The 22,180-nt window shown below is 44.7% G+C and overlaps 2 protein-coding genes across 2 annotated transcripts in view; one reads left to right on the top strand and one right to left on the bottom strand.

Annotated features, from left to right (window-relative positions):
• Positions 1-14,952, top strand: part of jmjd4 (jumonji domain containing 4) — a 28,906-nt gene extending 13,954 nt beyond the window's left edge. Inside the window, exons 4-6 of the mRNA XM_067978790.1 lie at positions 3,687-3,954; positions 5,833-5,979; positions 13,626-14,952. Of these exons, the coding sequence (XP_067834891.1) occupies positions 3,687-3,954; positions 5,833-5,979; positions 13,626-13,937 (727 nt within the window). The 3' untranslated portion in view covers positions 13,938-14,952. The remainder of the gene's footprint in view (positions 1-3,686; positions 3,955-5,832; positions 5,980-13,625) is intronic.
• A 2,004-nt stretch (positions 14,953-16,956) lies between these two features.
• The window catches only part of LOC137311965 (ALS2 C-terminal-like protein), a 134,920-nt gene continuing 129,696 nt past the window's right edge, over positions 16,957-22,180 (bottom strand). The window contains exon 28 of the mRNA XM_067978779.1: positions 16,957-20,665. Within this exon, the coding sequence (XP_067834880.1) occupies positions 20,609-20,665 (57 nt within the window). The 3' untranslated portion in view covers positions 16,957-20,608. The remainder of the gene's footprint in view (positions 20,666-22,180) is intronic.

The raw sequence follows: 22,180 nt of genomic DNA, 5'->3' as shown, positions 1-22,180 counted from the left end.
TTACAATATTAAACGTTGATCAACAAGTGAGACCAAAATTTGTGGCAGCATGGCAACACAAAGGTTGGAAAGAGTATGGGAGAAGATGAGGTGAATCAACAAGTATGGTTAAATGACACCAAGCTTGGATATTAAAATCCTGTGGCGTTCAGGGCCAAGGTCACCCTGAGGGGAATAAAAAGTTCTACAGTTTCAAGAATTTGGGAAAGAATGAGTTTGAGAGCTGGTGCAATGAGTCTTGATGCTCCACACGATGCTCCACGATGCTCCACTTTTCCAGCTTCCACCCTAACCACGTCAAAGAGGCCATCCCCTATGGACAGGCCCTGCGAATACACAGGGTCTGCTCAGACGAGGAGGAACGCGATGGACACCTACAGACGCTGAAAGACGCCCTAGTAAGAACGGGATATGACGCTCGACTCATCGATCGACAGTTCCGACGGGCCACAGCAAAAAATCGCATAGACCTCCTCAGGAGACTAACACGGGACGCAACCAACAGAGTACCCTTTGTCGTCCAGTACTTCCCCGGAGCGGAGAAACTACGCCATGTTCTCCGCAGCCTTCAACATGTCATCAATGAGGACAAACACCTCGCTATGGCCATCCCCACACCTCCACTACTCGCCTTTAAACAGCCACCCAACCTCAAACAGACCATCGTTCGCAGCAAACTACCTAGCTTTCAAGAGAACAGCGTCCACGACGCCACACAACCCTGCCACGGTAACCTTTGCAAGACATGCCAGATCATCGACACAGATACCACCATCACACGAGATGACACCACCCACCAGGTGCATGGTTCATACTCCTGTGACTCAGCCAACGTTGTCTACCTCATACGTTGCAGGAAAGGATGCCCCAGAGCATGGTACATTGGCGAGACCATGCAGACGCTGCGACAACGGATGAACGGACACCGCGCAACAATCGCCAAACAGGAGGGTTCCCTCCCAGTCGGGGAACACTTCAGCAGTCATGGACATTCATCCACCGACCTTCGGGTAAGCGTACTCCAAGGCGGCCTTCGAGACACACGACAACGCAAAATCGTCGAGCAGAAATTGATAGCCAAGTTCCGCACCCATGAGGACGGCCTCAACCGGGATCTTGGGTTCATGTCACGCTACACGTTACCCCACCAGCGAACAAATGTTATCTGTTTTTAATATAATGGGTCATTTGCTGGCTCTCTCTGCCTTCCGGATGTTTCTGCCTCTCTCTGTGTTTTTTTTTTCTCTGTTTTTTTTCCCTGTTTGTTTTTTTGTTGAATGTGTATTCGGAGGTTCTGCAGGTAACACCTCTCTGTCTGAACACGGTGATTGCCTTGGCAACGGGCAGTTGCAGGGGCAGTCTGTAAACACCATGTGTTATTGTTCAATATGTATAAATGCGTAGGCTTCAAGGAGATCTTGAAACATTTGCCTGAGGAAGGAGAAAATCTCCGAAAGCTTGTGAATTTAAAATAAAATTGCTGGACTATAACTTGGTGTTGTAAAATTGTTTACAATTGTCAACCCCAGTCCATCACCGGCATCTCCACATCTTGATTTCAACAGAGTCTGTAAGGTATGACTAATTGCTGATTTTTCTCCTGTTGCAAGTACTTTTTCATGTACCTTGCATTTGGAGATGTAATGACTTAAAAGAACCATCAGCTGTGAAATGATGAGAGTGAGATTTATGACCAAAAAGAGTGGGACGCATCTGGAGCCATTTATACACATTCCTCACAGCAAGAAGCATCAAAATATGTGACAAAATCATGACATAATTGTAATAATTGAAGCATGACTGCAACTGTGTTAGGATTTTAGAATTATACAGCACAGAAGGAGGCCATTCAGCCCATCGTACCTGTGCCATCTCTTTGAAAGAGCTATCCAATTAGTCCCACTCCCCTGCTCTTCCCCATAGCCCTTCCAATTTTCCTTTTGAAAGTTACTGTTTTTAAAAACCCTCCACTGGGCTACCATCTCCCTTTCAGGCAGCGCATTCCAGATCATCATAACTCGCTGTGTAAAAAAAAATTCTCTTGATATCCCCTCTGGGTTTTTTGGCAATTATCTTAAACCTGTGTCCTCTGGTTACTGACCGCCCTGCCACTGAAAACAGTTTGGCCTTTGAATTCCTTCAACTTTAAGCAGTGCACTAACACTAACTGAGGCTAAAGTAGCTGTGAATCAACCCAGTTCAATGCAGGAGTCAAAATAAAATGGAAGAGCGCCAAATCTAACACTGAAGAACTGAGATAGAAAAGTAACAAAACGAATTACATTTATACAGTATCTATAACGTGGAAATATCTGAAGGCACTTCACAGGAGAGAAACAGATGCCAAGCAGTAGCAGGAGAGTTGACTGAAAGCGTAGTTGAATAGATAAGTTTTTAAGAGAGGTAGCCCAGTGGAGGGTTTTTAAAAAAAAATTGTTCTCATGATGTAGGTGATTCTGACAAGGCCACATTTATTGCTCATCCCTAGTTGCCCTGAGAAGGTGGTGGTGGGCCTCTTTGAACTGCCACAGTCTTTGTGATTTGTAAACACTTTTACAACACCAAGTTATAGTCCAGCAATTTTATTTTAAATTCACAAGCTTTCGGAGGCTACCTCCTTCCTCAGGTGAACGATGTGATAGTGGTGCTCCCCCAATAGGGAATTCCAGGATTTTGACCTGGCAATGAGTATGGGAGGGAGTTCTAGAAAGTATGGCCAGGATGGCTGAAAGCTCTACCACTACTGATCGAATGGAGAGAAGAGTGGATAGACAGAAGGCCAGAGTCTGATGAATGAAAGATGCATAATGGTACATATGACTGGAAGAGTGAGACTGTGGAGAGATTTATGGGTGAGGATGGGATTTTGAATTCAATGTATTTGTGGATAAAGACCAATGGAGGTTGGTAAGGGCAGAGGTGATGAGCAAGCTGGCCTTGGTAATATTGCTTCCAATGTGCTATAGAAAGAAATCCATTTAAATCAATACATGTTAATGTGTCAATGAGCTTTTTGTCTGGTCTCAAATTGTTCCAACCACCAGTACTTCATCCTTGTATTATACAGGTCCAAATGGTCTCTCCGGACACAATTCAAGTTTGGAAGGATAAACTCTGTAATGGTATTATAGGGTATTTTTCACAATTCACACGCCAACAATTACACTGAAATTCCAGTGACAATATTACAAGCTAATTGAAAATCGCAACTCCAGGTATCAGACTGCTGTTCTTCCAATCCCCATTCTAGAGCCGGTTATACATTAATACTTAATTACAAGCTGTGATGTTTGAATGGGGTGTATTCCATCTCCTGTCCTGTCAATTAGACCCATTCGTAGTTGCAGTGGGTACATAGTAATGTAAAAGATCAGAAGAGACCATTTTAGTCCACCTGCTAGTCCCCAAGTTTGAAAATCCCATACACTACTCTTATTTTCATTTCCCTCCGTCATTGTCTTAGCTAACTAGACACCCAGTTCCCTCCTGAATTTGCGATGTGCCTCTACGGGCTCCCTGGGCAGTTTTGGGTAGAGTTGTGTGTTTATCCTTCCTTCAGACTGAGGACAATGGTATTGGGTGAAGGGATTGGAACTTGGGGAGTGACAAGCAAGAAGGGAATCCGGTAAAGGGTGGTTGACTTTATATTGACGTGATTCATTTCCCTTTCCTTCTCCTCGTTGTAGGACGCCATTTCATGCCGACGTGTTCCGATCGTACAGCTGGTCGGCCAACGTCTGCGGGCGGAAGAAATGGCTGCTGTTCCCTCCTGGTGAGGAGGAGCACCTGAGGGACCGTAGTGGTGACCTTGTTTATGATGCCCAATCTCCAGTCCTGCAGGACAGGGATCGTTACCCAAAGTACAGCCAGTGCTGTCAACCCATTGAGGTGATGCAGGAGGTTGGAGAGGTCATCTTCGTTCCCAGCGGTTGGCACCATCAAGTATACAACCTGGTACAGAAAACGTATTTTTTTATATATCTATAATTGGATCGCACTTTGTCGTTAGTGCTGGTATTGGTTTCACTGGCCACACAATGTTAAGAGTAACTGATTTGTTGCATTAAAAAAATGCCGAGGATTGTGGGGCCATTTGTGGTGTTGCTCAAGCTTGCTCTCAGTATTTTGATATCATAGAATAATAGAAATTTCAGTACAGGAGATGATTCATCCATCGTTCCTGTGCTGCTATTGGTTCAACATCAGAGCTGTCTACTCTAATCCCATTTCCCTGCATGAGAAAGGGAAGACTGCGAGGCAAACATTCCACAGTCTTCCACAGGTTTTTCAAAAAAGTTCTAACTCATTGAGGAATTTTAATAGCCCTTGGTAATGTAATCTATAGAATAATGGATGCCCAAGAGTGAGTTACGGGCTGGAATATTCAGTGGGGAGTGTCCCTGGCAGGGAACATGGGTCAGAGATAGGGCTACAATGCTGTAACTGTGATGTTGCAACTTGTATTCCGTATGAGCATGGCTCCCCGCTGGATCACAGAATGACCCCAAACAAAAGTAGATGACTTGCAATTATGGATACCCGGGAGTTAATGCTGCCTCTTTAGCAAGTTATTCTGAAATAGTTATTAAAAGCTGCTGGTTGGGGAACATGCAGAATGAAAATATTAATAACTCCCATCCAAGACCGTCTTTCAAATCTCCATGGACTGTCAGGAACCCCTTCCCAGCAGAACACATGAACTTTCATCTCGGGTCCTCTTTGTGGAGTGGAAACATTGGAATGTGGTCAACCGGGGGAGTTCCTTGACTGCTCCCATGCTTGTTTTGTAGACGGGTTGCAGTGATGTTTTGCATTTTTGTTGTTTTTCACATTCTGCAAGTTAAGGGAAATTGGAGTAAGGGAAATAAATCTTGTAACTGATGCTGTACTGTACATTCTCAGTCCTAATGAGAGTCACAGCCAAAACGTTAACCTAAAGGTTAGTTATCTTTTTCTTTCAGATTCTGATCAACATGTTTTGATTTTAGATTTCCAGCATTTCTGACTATGCTTTTTATCTTGCAAGATAAAAATACGGGAACTCTAATAAATGCTGGCCCAGCCAGCGACGCCCACATCCCATGAACGAATTTTTAAAAATGGAGGCTAGGGGTTAGAAGGCCCTTTGATCTTATCCTTCCAGAATACTAACCCTACTATCTTTCCAATACAGCATCTAGCTGGTTCTTAAGTGAGTCTGCTATCCTGATCTCAGCCACCCTTCCTGCCAACTTCCAGCTGTTAATCTCTACTCACTCACTCACTCACTCACTCACTCACTCACTCACTCACTCACTCACTCACTCACTCACTCACGCACGCACGCACGCACGCACGCACGCACGCACTCACTCACTCACTCAAGATTTACTTCCTGATGTCTATCGTAGACTTGCCCTTCCCAACCCTGATCCTGTGCCTCCCTGTCCAGCTGCCCTGGAGTATCTGAAAGTAATATTCTGGAGTTTTCTACTAAACAACAACTTGTATTTATATTAATGTAGAAAAATGTCCCAAGGTGCTTCACAGGAATGTAAAAATTGACACCAAGCCAGAGAGGGAGATATTAGAAGTGACGTAAGAGATAGGTTATCCCATTAAGTTACCGATATCTCCATAGGGGAGATCACTTTTTGAGACTGAAAAGCCCTAACCCCCAGTATACCTACATAACCTTTTGTGCTCTAGTTTCCATGGATTAATTTCACTCTGGTTGTGTGGAGTTGGAGTTTCTAATGTTGCTCTCTTGACTCCCCAACCTAGCAAGTTGCTTTCTCTTTTGAAGTAGTGTAATCTGTAATAAATCTGGTCATACTCTTCTGCACTGGTCAGGAGGACACCATCTCCATCAACCACAACTGGTTGAACGGCTGCAACGTAGACATCATGTGGCGTTTCCTGCAGGGGGAGCTGACGGCCGTTCAAGGAGAGATCGGGGAGTGGAAGGACCGTATGGAGGGCTGGCACCAACACTGTCAGGTATCGGTGGAGAGGCTACTTCATTCCTTTGCCTACATAACAACAGTGACTGCACTTCAAAGTTAATTAGATAAACTGCAGGATGGCTGATTTTGGGAAATGGAAAATAACACACGAATACAGTTTTTAAATTTATTCTCGGGATATGGGCGTCGCTGGCAAGGCTAGTATTTATTGCCCATTGCTAGTTGCCCTGAGAAGGTGGTAGTGGGCGCACTTCTTGAACCGCATAAGTCCGTGTGATATTTTTTATAGCCATTTCATGCAACTGAGTGGCTTGCTAGGCCTACGTTGGTGTGGGTCTGGAGGCCAGACCGGGTAGGGATGGTAGGTTTCCTTCCCTAAAGGACATTAGTGAACCAGTTGGGTTTTTACGACAATCCAAAAGCTTCATGGTCACTTTTACTGCTTTTTTAAAAACTGAATTCAAATTCTCAAACTGCCATGGTGGAATTTGAACTCACTTTCCGTGGATTACACATCCAGTAACATAACCATTATACTGCTGATACAGGTTGTTTGTCTGACTGGGCACGAGGCACATTGTTAGAGCAGTGTAGAGGGAGCATTACTCTACATAGAAATATAAAAACAGATAGTAAGAGTTTCTACAGGTATTTAAAAAGGAAAAGAGTAAGTAAAGTGAGTGTTGGTCCTCTAGAGAGTGAGTCTGGAGAATTAATAATGGAGAATAAGGAAATGGCGGATGAATTGAACAGATAATTTGCATCTGTCTTCACTGTAGAGGATACAAATAACATGCCAGAAATAATTGTGAATCAAGAGGTGAAAGAGAGGAAGGAACTTAAAACATTTACAATCATCAGGGAAAGGGTTCTGAAAAAAATATTAGAACTAAAAGCTGACAAGTCCCCAGGACCTGACGGACTTCATCGTAGGGTCTTAAAAGAAGTGGCTGCAGAGAGAGTAGATGCATTGGTATTATTTTTTCAAAATTCCCTAGATTCTGGGGAAGGGTCCCATCAGATTGGAAAATAGTGAATGTAGCTCCTCTATTCAAGAAAGGAGGGAGACAGAAAGCAGGAAACTACAGGCCAGTTAGCTTAACATCTGTCATAGGGAAAATGCTAGAATCTATTATTAAGGAAGTTATAGCAGGGCACTTAGAAAATCTCAATGCAATCAGGCAGAGTCAACACGACTTTGTGAAAAAGAAATCATGTTTGACTAATTTATTAGAGTTCTTTGAGGAAGTAACAAGCAACATGGATAAAGGGGATCCTGTGGATGTGGTGTACTTGGAATTCCAGAAGGCTTTTGACAAGGTGCCACATCAAAAGCTACTACACAAAATAAGAGCTCATGGTGTACGGGGTAACATATTAGCATGGATAAAGGATTGGTTAGCTAACAGGAAACAGAGAGTAGGCATAAATGGGTCATTTTCAGGTTGGCAAGATGTAACGAGTGGAGTGCCACAGGGATCAGTGCTTAGGCCTCAACTATTTACAATCTATATCAATTATTTGGATGAAGGGACCGAATGTATGGTTGCTAAATTGCTGATGATACAAAGGTAGGTAGGAAAATAAGTTGTGAAGAGGACATAAGGAGTCTGCAAAGGGATATAGATAGGTTAAGTGAGTGGGCAAAAATTTGACAGATGGAGTATAATGTGGGAAAATGTGAACTTGTCCACTTTGGCAGGAGGAATAGAAAAGCAGTATATTATTTAAATGGAGAGAGATTGCAGAACTCTGAGGTACAGAGGGATCTGGGTGTCCTAGTACATGAATCATAAAAAGTTAGTATGCAGGTACAGCAAGTGATTAGGAAGGCAAATGGAATGTTGTCATTTAATGCAGTGGGAATGGAATATAAAAGTAGAGATGTTTTGCCACAGTTGTACAGAACATTGGTGAGACCACATCTAGAATACTGTGTGCAGTTTTAGTCTCCTTATTTAACAAAGGACATAATTGCTTTAGAGGCAGTTCAGAGAAGGTTGACTCGACTGATTCCTGGGATGAGGGGGTTATCTTATGAGGAAAGGTTGGACAAGTTGGGCCTGTATACATTGGAGTTTAGAAGAATGAGAGGTGATCTTATTGAAACATAAAAGATCCTGAGGGGACTAGAAGGGGTAGATGCTGAGGGGATGTTTCCCCTTGTGGAAGAGACTGGAACTAGGGGCCACAGTTTAAAAATAAGGGGCCTCCCATTTAAGACAGAGATGAGAATTTTTTTCTGAGGGTTGTGAGTCTGTGGAACTCCCTTCCCCAGAGAGCGGTGGAGGCAGGTCAGTGAATATTTTTAAGGCTGAGTTAGATAGATTCCTGATTAACAAGGGAGTCAAAGGTTATAGTAGGTAGACGGGAAAGTAGAGTTAAGGTCACAATCAGATCAGCCATGATCTTATCAAATGGCAGAGCAGGCTCGAGGGGCCGAATGGCCTACTCCTGCTCTTAATTCGTATGTTCGTATGTAGATCTGACTGTTCTGTACTTGAACTGGGAGCGCTTGATGCCAAATCGGAAGAGTGTGCCATTCCCCGCCACAAACATCCCTCACCTCAATGAGCACAAAACAAAAAATGAAATAGGAGAATATGTAACGATAAGTGTTTGTACTTAACTGGTGAGAATAGTCCTCAAACTCTGGTACTGAGAAAATGTAGGAAATACATGGCTCCACACAGGAACTCTACAAATTGCAGCTTTAGAGAAATAAAACTTACACTGAGACACACCTTTAAATCTGCAATGTGTTGGAAGGTTGCCAAGTGGTCCTGAATTCTTTGTGCTTGGGTATGTGGGTTGTATCCCTGGGTAGAGTGTGTTCCCATATCAGGGATACGGAAAGTCTACTTCTGTAGATTTCTTACTGAAAAGAAAGAACTTGTATTTATGTGGCACCCTTCACAACCTCAGGATATCCCAAAGCACTTTACAGCCAATGAAGTACTTTTGAAGTGTAGTCACTGTTGTAATATGGGGAAACACAGCAGCCAAATTGCACACAAGAAGCTCCCACAAACCGCAATGTGATAATGACCAAATAAAATGTTGGTTGAGTGGTAAATATTGGCCAACACCTCCCCTACTCTTTTGAATAGTGCCATGGGATCTTTTATGTCCACCTGAGATGGCAGGGGCCCCAGTTTAATGTCTTATCCTAAAGACAGCACCTTCGACAGTGCATCACTCCTTTGATCCTGCACTGAAATGTCAGCCTAGATCATGTGCTCAAGCCTCTGGAGTGGGGTTTGAACTTATTACCTTCTGACTCACGGGTGAGCGTGCTACCACTGAGCCAAGGCTGACACTGATTTGGAGTGGAGAATCTTCAGCCCATCAGTTGTTTGGATTTACTGATGGAGTGACTTATCCTGAAGCTGCCAAAACCAGTGGTTTTGAAATTACAGTCATTAGATTTTAGTCTGTTGGGGAGCTGATTTATCACGTGCTGCGAGCAGTGTGTGGAGAATTCTCTATTCGTTGACTTACTAGCATGTTACTTCTGTTACTGTATGCTAATGAAAACCTTTTCTGCATCTGGTAGTGGGGGAAATTTTAACCCTGCTAGTGGAAACCGGGCAGGCGGGCAGTTAATGTCTCAGGTGACGTACCCACTGAGTTCCCGTCTGATCCCCATTTTAACCTGCTGTTCTGAGCAAGCACAAAAGGCACCTGCCTGAAGCTGGCGGAGTCCTTCAAATATGCAGATAGACATCTGATTATGTCATCGGGCCCCGATTACAATTTTAACTCAGGCCTGAAGCTGGTTATTAGAGGATCTGGGTCCTATTGGGAAGTTTAGGCCTCCCCTGCCCCAGACTCACTCGCCCGACCCCCAAGCTCCCAAGCTCTCAAGCTCTCCCACGAGGCCCTCCCAGAACTACCTTACTCACACCTACCTACCTGTATGCATGTAAGTGGACATCGGTGCACAATATCAGCGAGTCTGGAGGTCACTTCCCACCCACTTGCTGCCCTTTCTGGGCGGGACATCGTCCAGCAGCCATGTTAACCATGATGGGTATGGTAGCATAGTGGTTATGTTACTGGACTAGTAAACCAGAGGCCTGAACAAAAAATCCGGAGTCATGAGTTCAAATCCTGCCACGGCAGTTGGCGAATTTAAATTCAATTAATTAAATTCAATTAATTAAATAAAAATCTGGAATTAAAATACTAGTATCAGTAATGGTGGCCATGAAACTACCGGATTGTCGTAAAAACCCATCTGGTTCACTAATGACCTTTAGGGAAAGAAACCTGCCGTCCTTACCCGGTCTGGCCTATGTGTGACTCCAGACCCACAGCAATGTGGTTGATTCTTAATTGTCCTCTGAAATGGCCGAGCAAGCCACTCAGTTGTAAAATCTCGCTACGAAAAGTCAAAATAAGAATAAAACCGGACAGACCACCCGGCATCAGACCACTAGTCACCGGACACGACAACGGCAAACCAAGCCCAGTCGACCCTGCAAAGTCCTCCTCACTAACATCTGGGGACTTGTGCCGAAATTGGGAGAGCTGTCCCACAGACTAGTCAAGCAACAGCCTGACATAGCCATACTCACAGAATCATACCTTTCAGCCAACGTCCCAGACTCTTCCATCACCATCCCTGGGTATGTCCTGTCCCACCGGCAGGACAGACCGACCAGAGGTGGTGGTACAGTGATATACAGTCAGGAGGGAGTAGCCCGGGGAGTCCTCAACATTGACTCTGGACCCCATGAAATCTCATGGCATCACGTCAAACATGGGCAAGGAAACCTCCTGCTGATTACCACCTACCGTCCTCCCTCAGCTGATGAATCAGTCCTCCTCCATGTTGAGCACCACTTGGAGGAAGCACTGAGGGTAGCAAGGGCAGAAAATGTACTCTGGGTAGGGGACTTCAATGTCCATCACCGAGAGTGGCTCGGTAGCACCACTACTGACCGAGCTGGCCGAGTCCTGAAGGACATAGCTGCCAGACTGGGCCTGCGGCAGGTGGTGAGCGAACCAACACGAGGGAAAAACTTACTTGACCTCGTCCGCACCAATGTACCTGTCGCAATTGCATCTGTCCATGACAGTATTGGTAGGAGTGACCACCGCACAGTCCTCATGGAGACAAAGTCCCGTCTGCGCACTGAGGATCCATCCAATGTTTTGTGTGGCACTATCACCGTGCTAAATGGGATAGATTTAGAACAGATCTAGCAGCTCAAAACTGGGCATCCATGAGGAGATGTGGGCCATCAGCAGCAGCAGAATTGTATTCCAGCACAATCTGTAACCTCATGGCCCGGCATATTCCTTACTCTACCATTACCAACCCTGGTTCAATGAGGAGTGTAGAAGAGCGTGCCAGGAGCAGCACCAGGCGTACCAAAAAATGAGGTGCCAACCTGGTGAAGCTACAACTCAGGACTACATGTATGCTGAACAGCGGAAGCAACATGCTATAGATAGAGCTAAGCGATTCCACAACCAACGGATCAGATCAAAGCTCTGCAGTCCTGCCACATCCAGTCATGAATGGTGGTGGACAATTAAACAACTAACGGGAGGAGGAGGCTCTGCAAACATCCCCATCCTCAATGCTGGCGGAGTCCAGCACGTGAGTGCATAAGACAAGTCTGAAGCGTTTGCAACCATCTTCGGCCAGAAGTGCCGAGTGGATGATCCATCTCGGCCTCCTCCCGATATCCCCACCATCACAGAAGCCAGTCTTCAGCCAATTCGATTCACTCCACGTGATATCAAGAAACGGCTGAGTGCACTGGATACAGCAAAGGCTATGGGCCCCGACAACATCCCGGCTGTAGTGCTGAAGACTTGTACTCCAGAACTAGCTGCGCCTCTAGCCAAGCTGTTCCAGTACAGCTATAACACTGGCATCTACCCGACAATGTGGAAAATTGCCCAGGTATGTCCTGTCCACAAAAAGCAGGACAAATCTAATCCGGCCAATTACTGCCCCATCAGTCTACTCTCAATCATCAGTAAAGTGATGGAAGGTGTCGTCAACAGTGCTATCAAATGGCACTTACTCACCAATAACCTGCTCACCGATGCTCAGTTTGGGTTCCGCCAGGACCACTCGGCTCCAGACCTCATTACAGCCTTGGTCCAAACACAGACAAAAGAGCTGAATTCCAGAGGTGAGGTGAGAGTGACTGCCCTTGACATCAAGGCAGCATTTCACCGAGTGTGGCACCAAGGAGCCACCCTCGTAAAATCGAAGTCAATGGGAATCGGGGGAAAACTCTCCAGTGGCTGGAGTCATACCTAGCACAAAGGAAGATGGTAGTGGTTGTTGGAGGCCAATCATCTCAGCCCCAGGACATTGCTGCAGGAGTTCCACAGGGCAGTGTCCTAGGCCCAACCATCTTCAGCTGCTTCATCAATTACCTTCCCTCCATCATAAGGTCAGAAATGGGGATGTTCGCTGATGATTGCACAGTGTTCAGTTCCATTTGCAACCCCTCAAATAATGAAGCCGTCCGAGCCCGCATGCAGCAGGACCTGGACAACATCCAGGCTTGGGCTCATAAGTGGCAAGTAACATTCGTGCCAGGCAATAACCACCTCCAACAAGAGAGAGTCTAACCACCTCCCCTTGACATTCAACGGCATTACCATCGCCGAATCCCCCACCATCAACATCCTGGGGGTCACCATTGACCAGAAACTTAACTGGACCAGCCATATAAATACTGTGGCTACGAGAGCAGGTCAGAGGCTGGGTATTCTGCGGCGAGTGACTCACCTCCTGACTCCCCAAAGCCTTTCCACCATCTACAAGGCACAAGTCAGGAGTGTGATGGAATACTGTCCACTTGCTTGGATGAGTGCAGCTCCAACAACACTCAAGAAGCTCAACACCATCCAAGATAAAGCAGCCTGCTTGATTGGCACTCCATCCACCACCCTAAACATTCACTCCCTTCACCACCGGTGCACAGTGGCTGCAGTGTGTACCATCCACAGTATGCACTGCTGCAACTCTCCAAGGCTTCTTCGACAGCACCTCCCAAACCCGCGACCTCTACCACCTTGAAGGACAAGAGCAGCAGGCACACGGGAACACCACCACCTGCACGTTCCCCTCCAAGTCACACACCATCCCGACTTGGAAATATATCGCCGTTCCTTCATCGTCGCTGGGTCAAAATCCTGGAACTCCCTCCCTGACAGCACTGTGGGAGAACCGTGACCACACGGACTGCAGCGGTTCAAGGCGGTGGCTCACCACCACCTTCTCAAGGGCAATTAGGGATGGGCAATAAGTGCTGGCCTCACAAGCGACACCCACATCCCATGAATGAATTAAAAAATAAAGCTAATCCCTCCTGCATCTGACTTGGGAGTGCTTGAGGATACTACGATTCACTTTGTGTCCATTCTGTACCTGACCTGGGAGCGTTTGATGGGGCAGTATAGAAGGAGCTTTACTCTGTATCTAACCCGTGCTGTACCTGCCCTGGGAGTGGGTGATGGGGCAGTATGGAGGGGGCTTTACTTGTATTTGACCTGAGTGTGCTTGATGTTGAACGAATGAAAACATAAAATATTCAATTTCCCTGGCACTGTGTTAATGAGTAGAACAGCTTCTCCAAAACTCAGAATTTTAAAACCATTTATTCCCTCTGGTGAGCACTATCTGGCTTGTTTTTTTTGCTGCAGATCATCTTGAAATCGTGCACAGGCATCGACTACCATGAATTCTACACCTTTCTAAAAATAATTGCTAAAAATAGGATGGCAGTACTGGACGCTACTGCAGGAGACTGGGCACTCCATAGCAACATATTCCCCGCGGAACTGTCTATGCTTGGACCGTGCCACGCCATGTTCGATTTACACAGGACTGAAGATCTCCTGACTTCAATGCTCACCAATGAGGACTTCATTAGACTCGACACAGACTTACTGTATCCTCGTCCAGAGGACCTGCTGCATGAGATTAAAGAGGTGATGGATGCTGCCTTATCGTAATATTCTACTTTGTGTTATTTAACATAAATAAGAGCAGGAGTAGGCCATACGGCCCCAAGAGCCTGCTCCGCCATTCAACAGGATCATGGCTGATCTTCGACCTCAACTCCACTTTCCTGCCCTATCCCTTCGTGTCCAAAAATCTATCAATCTCAGTCTTGAATATATTCAAACAACTGAGCATCCACAGCCCTCTGGGGTAGAGAATTCCAAAGATTCACAACCCTCTTAGTGAAGGAATGTTTCCTCATCTTAGTCCTAAATGGCTGACCCCTTATCTTGAGGCTAATTCTAGACTCTCCAGCCTGGGGAAACAGCCTCTCGGCATCTACCCTGTCAAGCCCTCTAAGAATTTTATACTTTTCAATGAGATCACCTCTCATTCTTCTAAAATCCAGAGAATATAGGCCCATTTTATTCAGTCTCTCCTCATAGGACAATCCTCTCATCCCAGGAATCTATCTAGTGAACCTTTGTTGCACCCCCTCTAAGGCAAGTATATCCTTCCTTGGGTAAGGAGACCAAAACTGTACACAGTACTCTGGATATGGTCTCCCCAGAGCCCTATCTAATTGCATTTCTTGCAAACCAACTTTTGCTATTAAAGGAGGGATTCCTAAGTACCCTTAGGTTTAGGAAGGGAGGGAAATAACCAACCAGCATCACATCCTGTTGGAAGCCCACAGGAGGACATGGGGTGAAAACAGAAGGACTAGGGTAGTGGAGTGGTTATGTTACTGTACTGGTAATCCAGAGATTGTCAAGAATTTGAAATCAGATTGGAAATGAAAAGCTGGTACCAGTAAAAGTGACCATGAAGCTGACAGATTGTCAGGAGGAGGAGAAACTGGGCACTAATAATTTGAATTAACAGGAATGGTTCATGCAAGAGGTTATAGAAAGGAAGCCCTGCAAATTTTGTGCAATGGTTATTTCATATGTTTTATTTATATAGAGTAGAAAGTTGAAAAATTATATTATAATTGTTTGAAATAAAGTTTTATAGTGAAAGATCCATATTATTTGGTATACATATTTTCAAGCCTGGTTTGAAGAGTGGGACTAATTGCACCTTCTTGCAGGCACAGTGGGAAAACATTGCTCTGAGGGAGTGTGGATTGGAAACAGGCCTCCAACATTGCAGTCCAGATTCCCACACTCCCTCCAATAAGGGCTCCTGCTGGGAGCACAGTAAAAAGAGTATCTTTTTTCAGAGCACAGTAAAAATGCTGGAGTACACAGTGGTGCTGTCATCATGTGAAAGTTGTAAACAATTTTACAACACCAAGTTATAGTCCAGCAATTTTATTTTAAATTCACAAGCTTTCGGAGGCTTCCTCCTTCGTCAGGTAAATGTTCAGGAGCTCCTTGAAGCCTACGCATTTATACATCACAGAACAATACATGGTGTTTACAGACTGCCCCTGCAACTGCCCGTTGCCAAGGCAATCACCGTGTTCAGACAGAGAGGTGTCACCTGCAGAACCCCCGAATACACATTCAACAAAAAAACAAACAGGAAAAAAAAACAGAGAGAGGCAGAAACATCCGGAAGGCAGAGAAAGCCAGCAAATGACCCATTATATTAAAAACAGATAACATTTGTTCGCTGGTGGGGTAACGTGTAGCGTGACATGAACCCAAGATCCGGGATCTTGGGTTCATGTCACGCTACACGTTACCCCACCAGCGAACAAATGTTATCTGTTTTTAATATAATGGGTCATTTGCTGGCTTTCTCTGCCTTCCGGATGTTTCTGCCTCTCTCTGTTTTTTTTTCCTGTTTGTTTTTTTGTTGAATGTGTATTCGGGGGTTCTGCAGGTGACACCTCTCTGTCTGAACACGGTGATTGCCTTGGCAACGGGCAGTTGCAGGGGCAGTCTGTAAACACCATGTATTGTTCTGTGATGTATAAATGCGTAGGCTTCAAGGAGCTCCTGAACATTTACCTGACGAAGGAGGAAGCCTCCGAAAGCTTGTGAATTTAAAATAAAATTGCTGGACTATAACTTGGTGTTGTAAAATTGTTTACAATTGTCAACCCCAGTCCATCACCGGCATCTCCACATCATGTGAAAGAGCAAGGGGAGGTAATGTTTTGGATGTGGACCCATCTTGACAATCTTACTGTCTCTTTTCCCTTTCAAATGCTGATTGAACCACTGTTTCGAGTTCCTGTGCTTTGTTTTTGTTTCGAATTTCCAGCATATGCTTTTTTAAAAAAAACCTTTTTGGGTGCTTCTTGATTAAAAGAGTATAACCAATGGTTACAACACAGCTCTACATGGGGAGCATTCAGAGTATTAGAAACCCGCACTGGGGTTTCTCCAGCTTTGCTGCTGTAATGTTGGCTGAAACCCCGTTTCTGTTCTTAAACTGGTTTTCTGCCAAAGTTATGTGGTGAAGCGGGAGAAGCCTTGAGGACATTCTCAGTGCTGATGTTCAAGTGCATCATGGAGACACTTGGGTCCAAGAATAACCCTTGCATTAAGACTGCCCGTTTCAGTAAATGTAGGCAGCTGGACTCGTGTATCAGCACTCGGAATCTCCATGTCGTATGGCTGGGAGTTGAATGCAGCCATCAAGGCTGGGACTGGAGTCCTGCCCCTCAGGGTCTTTGTCACACAGCAGGGCCTAGACCGCCGAAGGGGACCGCTGCCCAACGCTGAATATAAAAGGAGGGGGCAGCACACAAAGTGGGGAGAATCAGCCAGGATTTCCACCCCTGGTAACTTTTCAAGAGAGTCACTAGAAATAGAGCGTGAATATCAATTGCGGACAAGAACAGGCTTGGCCTAGATTCCCTCCCGTATCAAACAATCTGATAATCAAGTGACAATCTATAATCCTATTATGGGAATGAGAAGAAGGAACTGTATTCAGAAAGAAACAAAAGGAGCAGTCAAGAATCAGGATACATTTGCTCCAATTTGTTTTATTGCTTAAAAGGAACAGAGGACTCCACCACCTTCCCAGTGATGTACTGTTTAAATACAGAGGACAAACCAAGTTCAGGGCTGATCAAAGTGAAAAAATTTATTTCAAGATAATATAATCTGTAACACCTATAAACATTAAAATATTTGGTTACAAAGGCATAATATACAAACATATTCTGTCATTTGTTAATTCCCTTAGCCTTGTTTGTTCCAATTGCAGGCAGATGCACACCCTACAGTAAGGTGACTGAGCCGTCCCTGCTAATGACCTGTAAAATTAGAGTGGGTTGTAGATTCATTTGAAATGAAAGTGCAGGAATGGGAAGGGCAACCAACAGGCCCTTCTGTTTCACCCTAGCAAAAGGAACTCATCGGAGCAGATCTGGGTCTTTGAATTTGAGAGAGGGAACTCAGTGCTCACCTCTTTACGGTACACTATTTACGTGATATTCCACACATTGTATAAACTGATTCCCCCTTGCAACTAGTGCAATACTAAATTTGTACAGTGCTGAGATATATATTTTTGACCCCTAACAGTCCAATGATGTAAACTCACCTTTATTTAAGTTGCAAAATTTAGATGAAGGTCCAAGGCTAACCGCACATAGCACAAGGATGAGGAACGGCCATCCAGTCTGCAGGGCTCGTCCTGCTGGTGGTCTCAATCACCTGGCCTCCCTCCACTGATCTCTAACTCCCCCAGCCTGGGATCCAACTGCATCTTGAACTCCCTCAACGTTCGCCTCCAAACCTCACCTGTTAGATTATCCCAAATATCTATTGCCCTTTGAGTAGAGATGTTTTTCCTCTAAAGAACAGTTATAAATTTATTTTTCAGTAATTTATGTTCTTTCATCCTACAGGCCTGACTGACCAACCAATATTCTCAGTTCACCTTATATATGCCATTTAATATATCAGAGATGTTCCTGTAATATTTTTCACTCTAGCTTGTAGAGTTTAAGCTTCTCTATTATGCTTCCCCTTTTCAGTTAAGGTTATTCTAGTTACTGTTCTCTGCAGCCTCCTCAATGCATCTATGTCCCTTTTGAAGTGTGTCAACCAAAATTGTGCACAGTACTCCAAGTGACATCTGACTAATGTGTTATGAACCCTGAGCATTGGCTCTGAATACTTAAACTCCACCGTTTTGGGTAGGTATCCACGCTGGCTCCTGGAGTGGAACTTGAACCCACAACCATCTGACACCGAGGCAAGAGTACTACCACTGAGCCACAGCTGACGTCTGCCAAGGGATTTAATCCACTGCACTATCCCACTTAGGATCCTTACAACCACCTGCGAGGAGCATTTCAATCTTGGCTTGGGTTTAAGGAGTGAAGGGATAGCGTGCCTATACATCATGCTATCCAGGCTATTAGTGATGTTTTGTTAAAAAAGGAAATGCTATTTTGGTCCACCACCAGATAACTAATCCTCTGAAGTAAAACAATGGAGGACTGAAATAGTCAACTAATTGTACCACTCTCATCGCCTGCTGTACATGTAGAGGGTAAATTTGCACAGACATTCTCCTGCTGGTCCACCGAGCTCTGGTAACCCTGAGAAATGACAGTGTTGCCATGGTTTCTGTGGCTCTTCTGAAGTTACAGTGAATGAGGGGGGAGACCCCCCGGCTTCCCCCATGGAAATCACTCCCATACTGCTGGTATAAATAAACAGGAATAATCTGCCCAGCTATTTTGGTTTCAAGGTACGCTCCTTGTACTCGGAAACTCGATGGGAGTGAACGCACAACAATGTATTTAAATCAGATTAGAACACGTAAGGGAGATGGCGTTACAGCTACACTCAGGAAAATTTGGGGCCTATTCCCAATCTCTGGAAGTTCCACCTCCACTCAGTAACACTAAAAAGATGACCTCTTGTCCAATATTTGGCCATCACACTTGTATACCTAGGAGAGTCATTGCACCATCTCTCACTCCAACTTATTCTTTCCCAGGACCTCTAAACTATGGAACTTCTTACCTCCCTTAGTCTTCTCTTCCTCCCACAAATTATAGCCTTTTAAAGCCCAAGCTTATTTACTTGATTTGTCTCATCTTCTCTCCTACAGCATTAGCTTTGACCCTTCACCTAGGATTCCCAAGAATGAAGAGGAAAAACTGACTATCTTTATTAGACCAGAACACTATCTCCCTAGAACTACGTATCTCCCTCACACACAAGCCTATGTCCCCTACAATCGCACTTGCTTTCTGCAAATTCCCATCACCTTTACTGAAGCCACCATTTTCCTCCCACATTGCAGCAAGTATAGAAAAAACATTGACAACATATACACAGCAACTACAACACAATCCCTTTTAGCTACAAAGCTAGTTACTTGATTTGTCTCATCTTCTCTCCTACTCTTCAATTTGGCTGATCTCCTGCAGCATTGGCCTTGGCTTTCATCTAGGATTCCAATGCCTCAAATTCTGTGCCAATGCCAGATGATGATCAGTGCAGCAGAAGGCAACTGAAGACTACAACTCAACTGATGGATTCAGAGGACATGATGGAAACCACAAATGCAAACATTGAAAGGTTTATGATCTTCATCCGAACTCCACATTCTAAAACTCTATCCACAAGACCATTTCAATGAGGGTGTACTCCACTTTGTGAATTGTGATTGATTTATACGAAGATTTCAATGCATCATTAGCAGATGGGCTTCACAGCATTCTTCAGTGCTCTGGAGGATTATTTTGCAGTTATAGTGCGCTACTGGTAGCTGCTCTGCGCCGTTTGCAAGTAGTAGCACCCAATTCCTACTGCAGACTGTGAATTGCACTCTTGGCAAGGAGATAGAACCCTGGATTCTTTTAATTTATTTATTCTCAGGAGGTGGGCAGTGGTGGCAGGGCTGGCATTTATTGCCCATCTCTAGTTGCCTGGTGTTTATTGCCCACCACCTTCTCAGGGCCACAGAGATGGGCAATTTGCCAGCGATGCCCACATCCCGAGAGCAAATTTAGAGGGCAATGAAGAGTCAACCACGTTGGTGTGGGACTGAAATCATATATAGGCCAAACTGGGTAAGGACAGCAGGTTTCCTTCCCTAAAGGACATTAGTAAATCAGTTGGGTTTTTATGTCAGTTCATGGTCACTCATTATTATTATTAGTCCAGGCCATTGATTACTAATCCAGTAGCATAACCACTACACTGCTGTACTTTATTAGGTCAGATCAGGACCTGATTCTGAAAGATAAACTGTCACTTTTGCATCACTGAGAAGTGGAAGCTGCTTAACGGATTGGTTGTTTCTGTAGCATAGCTGAAATAACACTCCTCTTCCAGGGTGAGGAGTTCAGGAGCTGACTCTTGAATTGAGAACAGTTACAGACACATTCACTTTCTCCAAAAATAAAATGGAAGACATTAATGTTGCCATTTTTGAATCAATTATTGCCTCATTTCTTCCCATCTTCCAAACATTGTCTTTCATTTCTTGGTATCCTATCCCCATCTCGTACTTACAGTTGAGCAAAATTTATTGCGAGTCTTTTCTGCTGTTGAGGCGGCGCCACTTGGAGCAAAACTTCAAGTCTGAAGGACCTTCCCCCAGTCGGTCAGATTTTGCCTGATACTATTTACACATCATATGAAGTGCTGGTGGAGGTCCTGCTCTCCTATAACTATTATATAAGTGCATCCAATTTTCTTGCTGAATTTGTAGTGTTGTTCATCTTGCATTCCCTTTGGGTCATTAGACATCATCTAGGCAAACGCCTGGACCGTAGTTCCTCTTTCTGAATGTGCTGGTAGCAAGACTGCAACGTAACAAGATGATGTAGTTAGAAGATTGTCTGTAACAGCCTAAAGCAACAGCGATCCATTTAAAAAGAAAATTACACTTATACCGAGCCCCTGAGAAATGTCCCAAAATTTAACCTTTGCTCAGTGATAGCATTCTCGCCTTGGAGTCAGAGGTCATGGGTTCAAGTCCAACTCCAGAGACTTGAGCACATAATCCAGGCTGGCACTTCACTGTTGTACTGAGGGAGTGCTGCACTGTTGGGGGTGCTGTCTTTTGGATGATGTTAAACCGACACCCCGTCTGCCCCCTCAGGTGGATGTTAAAGATCCCACGGTATTGTTCGGGCAGGGAGTTCACCCCAGTGTCCTAATCAACATTTATCCCTCACCAACACCTAAAACAGATGATCTGGTTCATCTATTTCATTGCTGTTTATGGGACCTATCTCTGTGCAAATTGGCTGTCACTTTTCCTACATTGCAACAGTGACTACACTTCAAAAACGTACTTCATTGGTTATAAAGCACTTTGGCATGTCCTAAGGTCGTGAAAGGCCCCATATAAATGCAAGTCTTTTTCTTTTTACTTCACATAGTGAATTACTTTGAAATGCAGTGGCTGTTATGTAGGCAAATAAATGTGGCAGCTATTTTGACTATAGCAAGAGCCTATAAACGGGACTGAGATGAATGATTTAATATAAACTAGAGGGCATAATTCTAAAAGGGATGCAGGAACAGAGCGATTTGAGGGTATACGTGCACAAATTGTTGAAGGTGGCAGGACAGGTTGAGAAAGCGGTTAAAAGAGCATACGGGGTCCTGGGCTTTATAAATAGAGGGATAAAGTACAAATGCAAGGAGGTTATGATGAACCTTTATAAAACACTGGTTCGACCACAACTGGAGTATTGTGTCCAATGCTGGCCACCGCACTTCAGGAAGGATGTGAAGGCCTTAGAGAGGGTGCAGAAAAGATTTACTGGAATGGTTCCAAGGATGAAGGACTTCAGTTACATGGATAGATTGGAGAAGCTGGGGTTGTTCTCCTTAGAGCAGGGAAGGTTGAGAGGAGATTTGATAGAAGTGTTCAAAATCACGAAGGGTCTGGACAGAATAGAAAGAAACTTCCCATTGGTGGAGGGGTCAAGAACCAGAGGACATAGATTTAAGGTGATTGTCAAAAGAACCAAAGGCGACATGAGAAAACAACTTTTTTTACACAGCGAGTGGTTGGGATCTGGAATGCACTGCCTGAGGGGGTGGTAGAGGCAGATTCAGTTGTGGCTTTCAAAAGGGAATTGGGTAAGTACTTGAAGGGGAAAAATTTGCAAGGCTACAGGGATAGGGCGGGGGAGTGGGACTAACTGGATTGCTCTTGCAGAGTGCCAGCACGGACTCAACGGGCCAAATGGCCTCCTTCCGTGCTGTAACCATTCTATGATTCTATAATCTATTATTGGTGGTGTTAGTTGATGGAAGAACATTGACCAGAAGAACAGCAAAACTCCTCGTTTTTCTAATCGTGC

Source organism: Heptranchias perlo, chromosome 3, assembly GCF_035084215.1.
Source record: "Heptranchias perlo isolate sHepPer1 chromosome 3, sHepPer1.hap1, whole genome shotgun sequence".
NCBI lineage: Eukaryota > Metazoa > Chordata > Chondrichthyes > Hexanchiformes > Hexanchidae > Heptranchias > Heptranchias perlo.
This window is presented reverse-complemented; position numbering and strand designations above follow the sequence as displayed.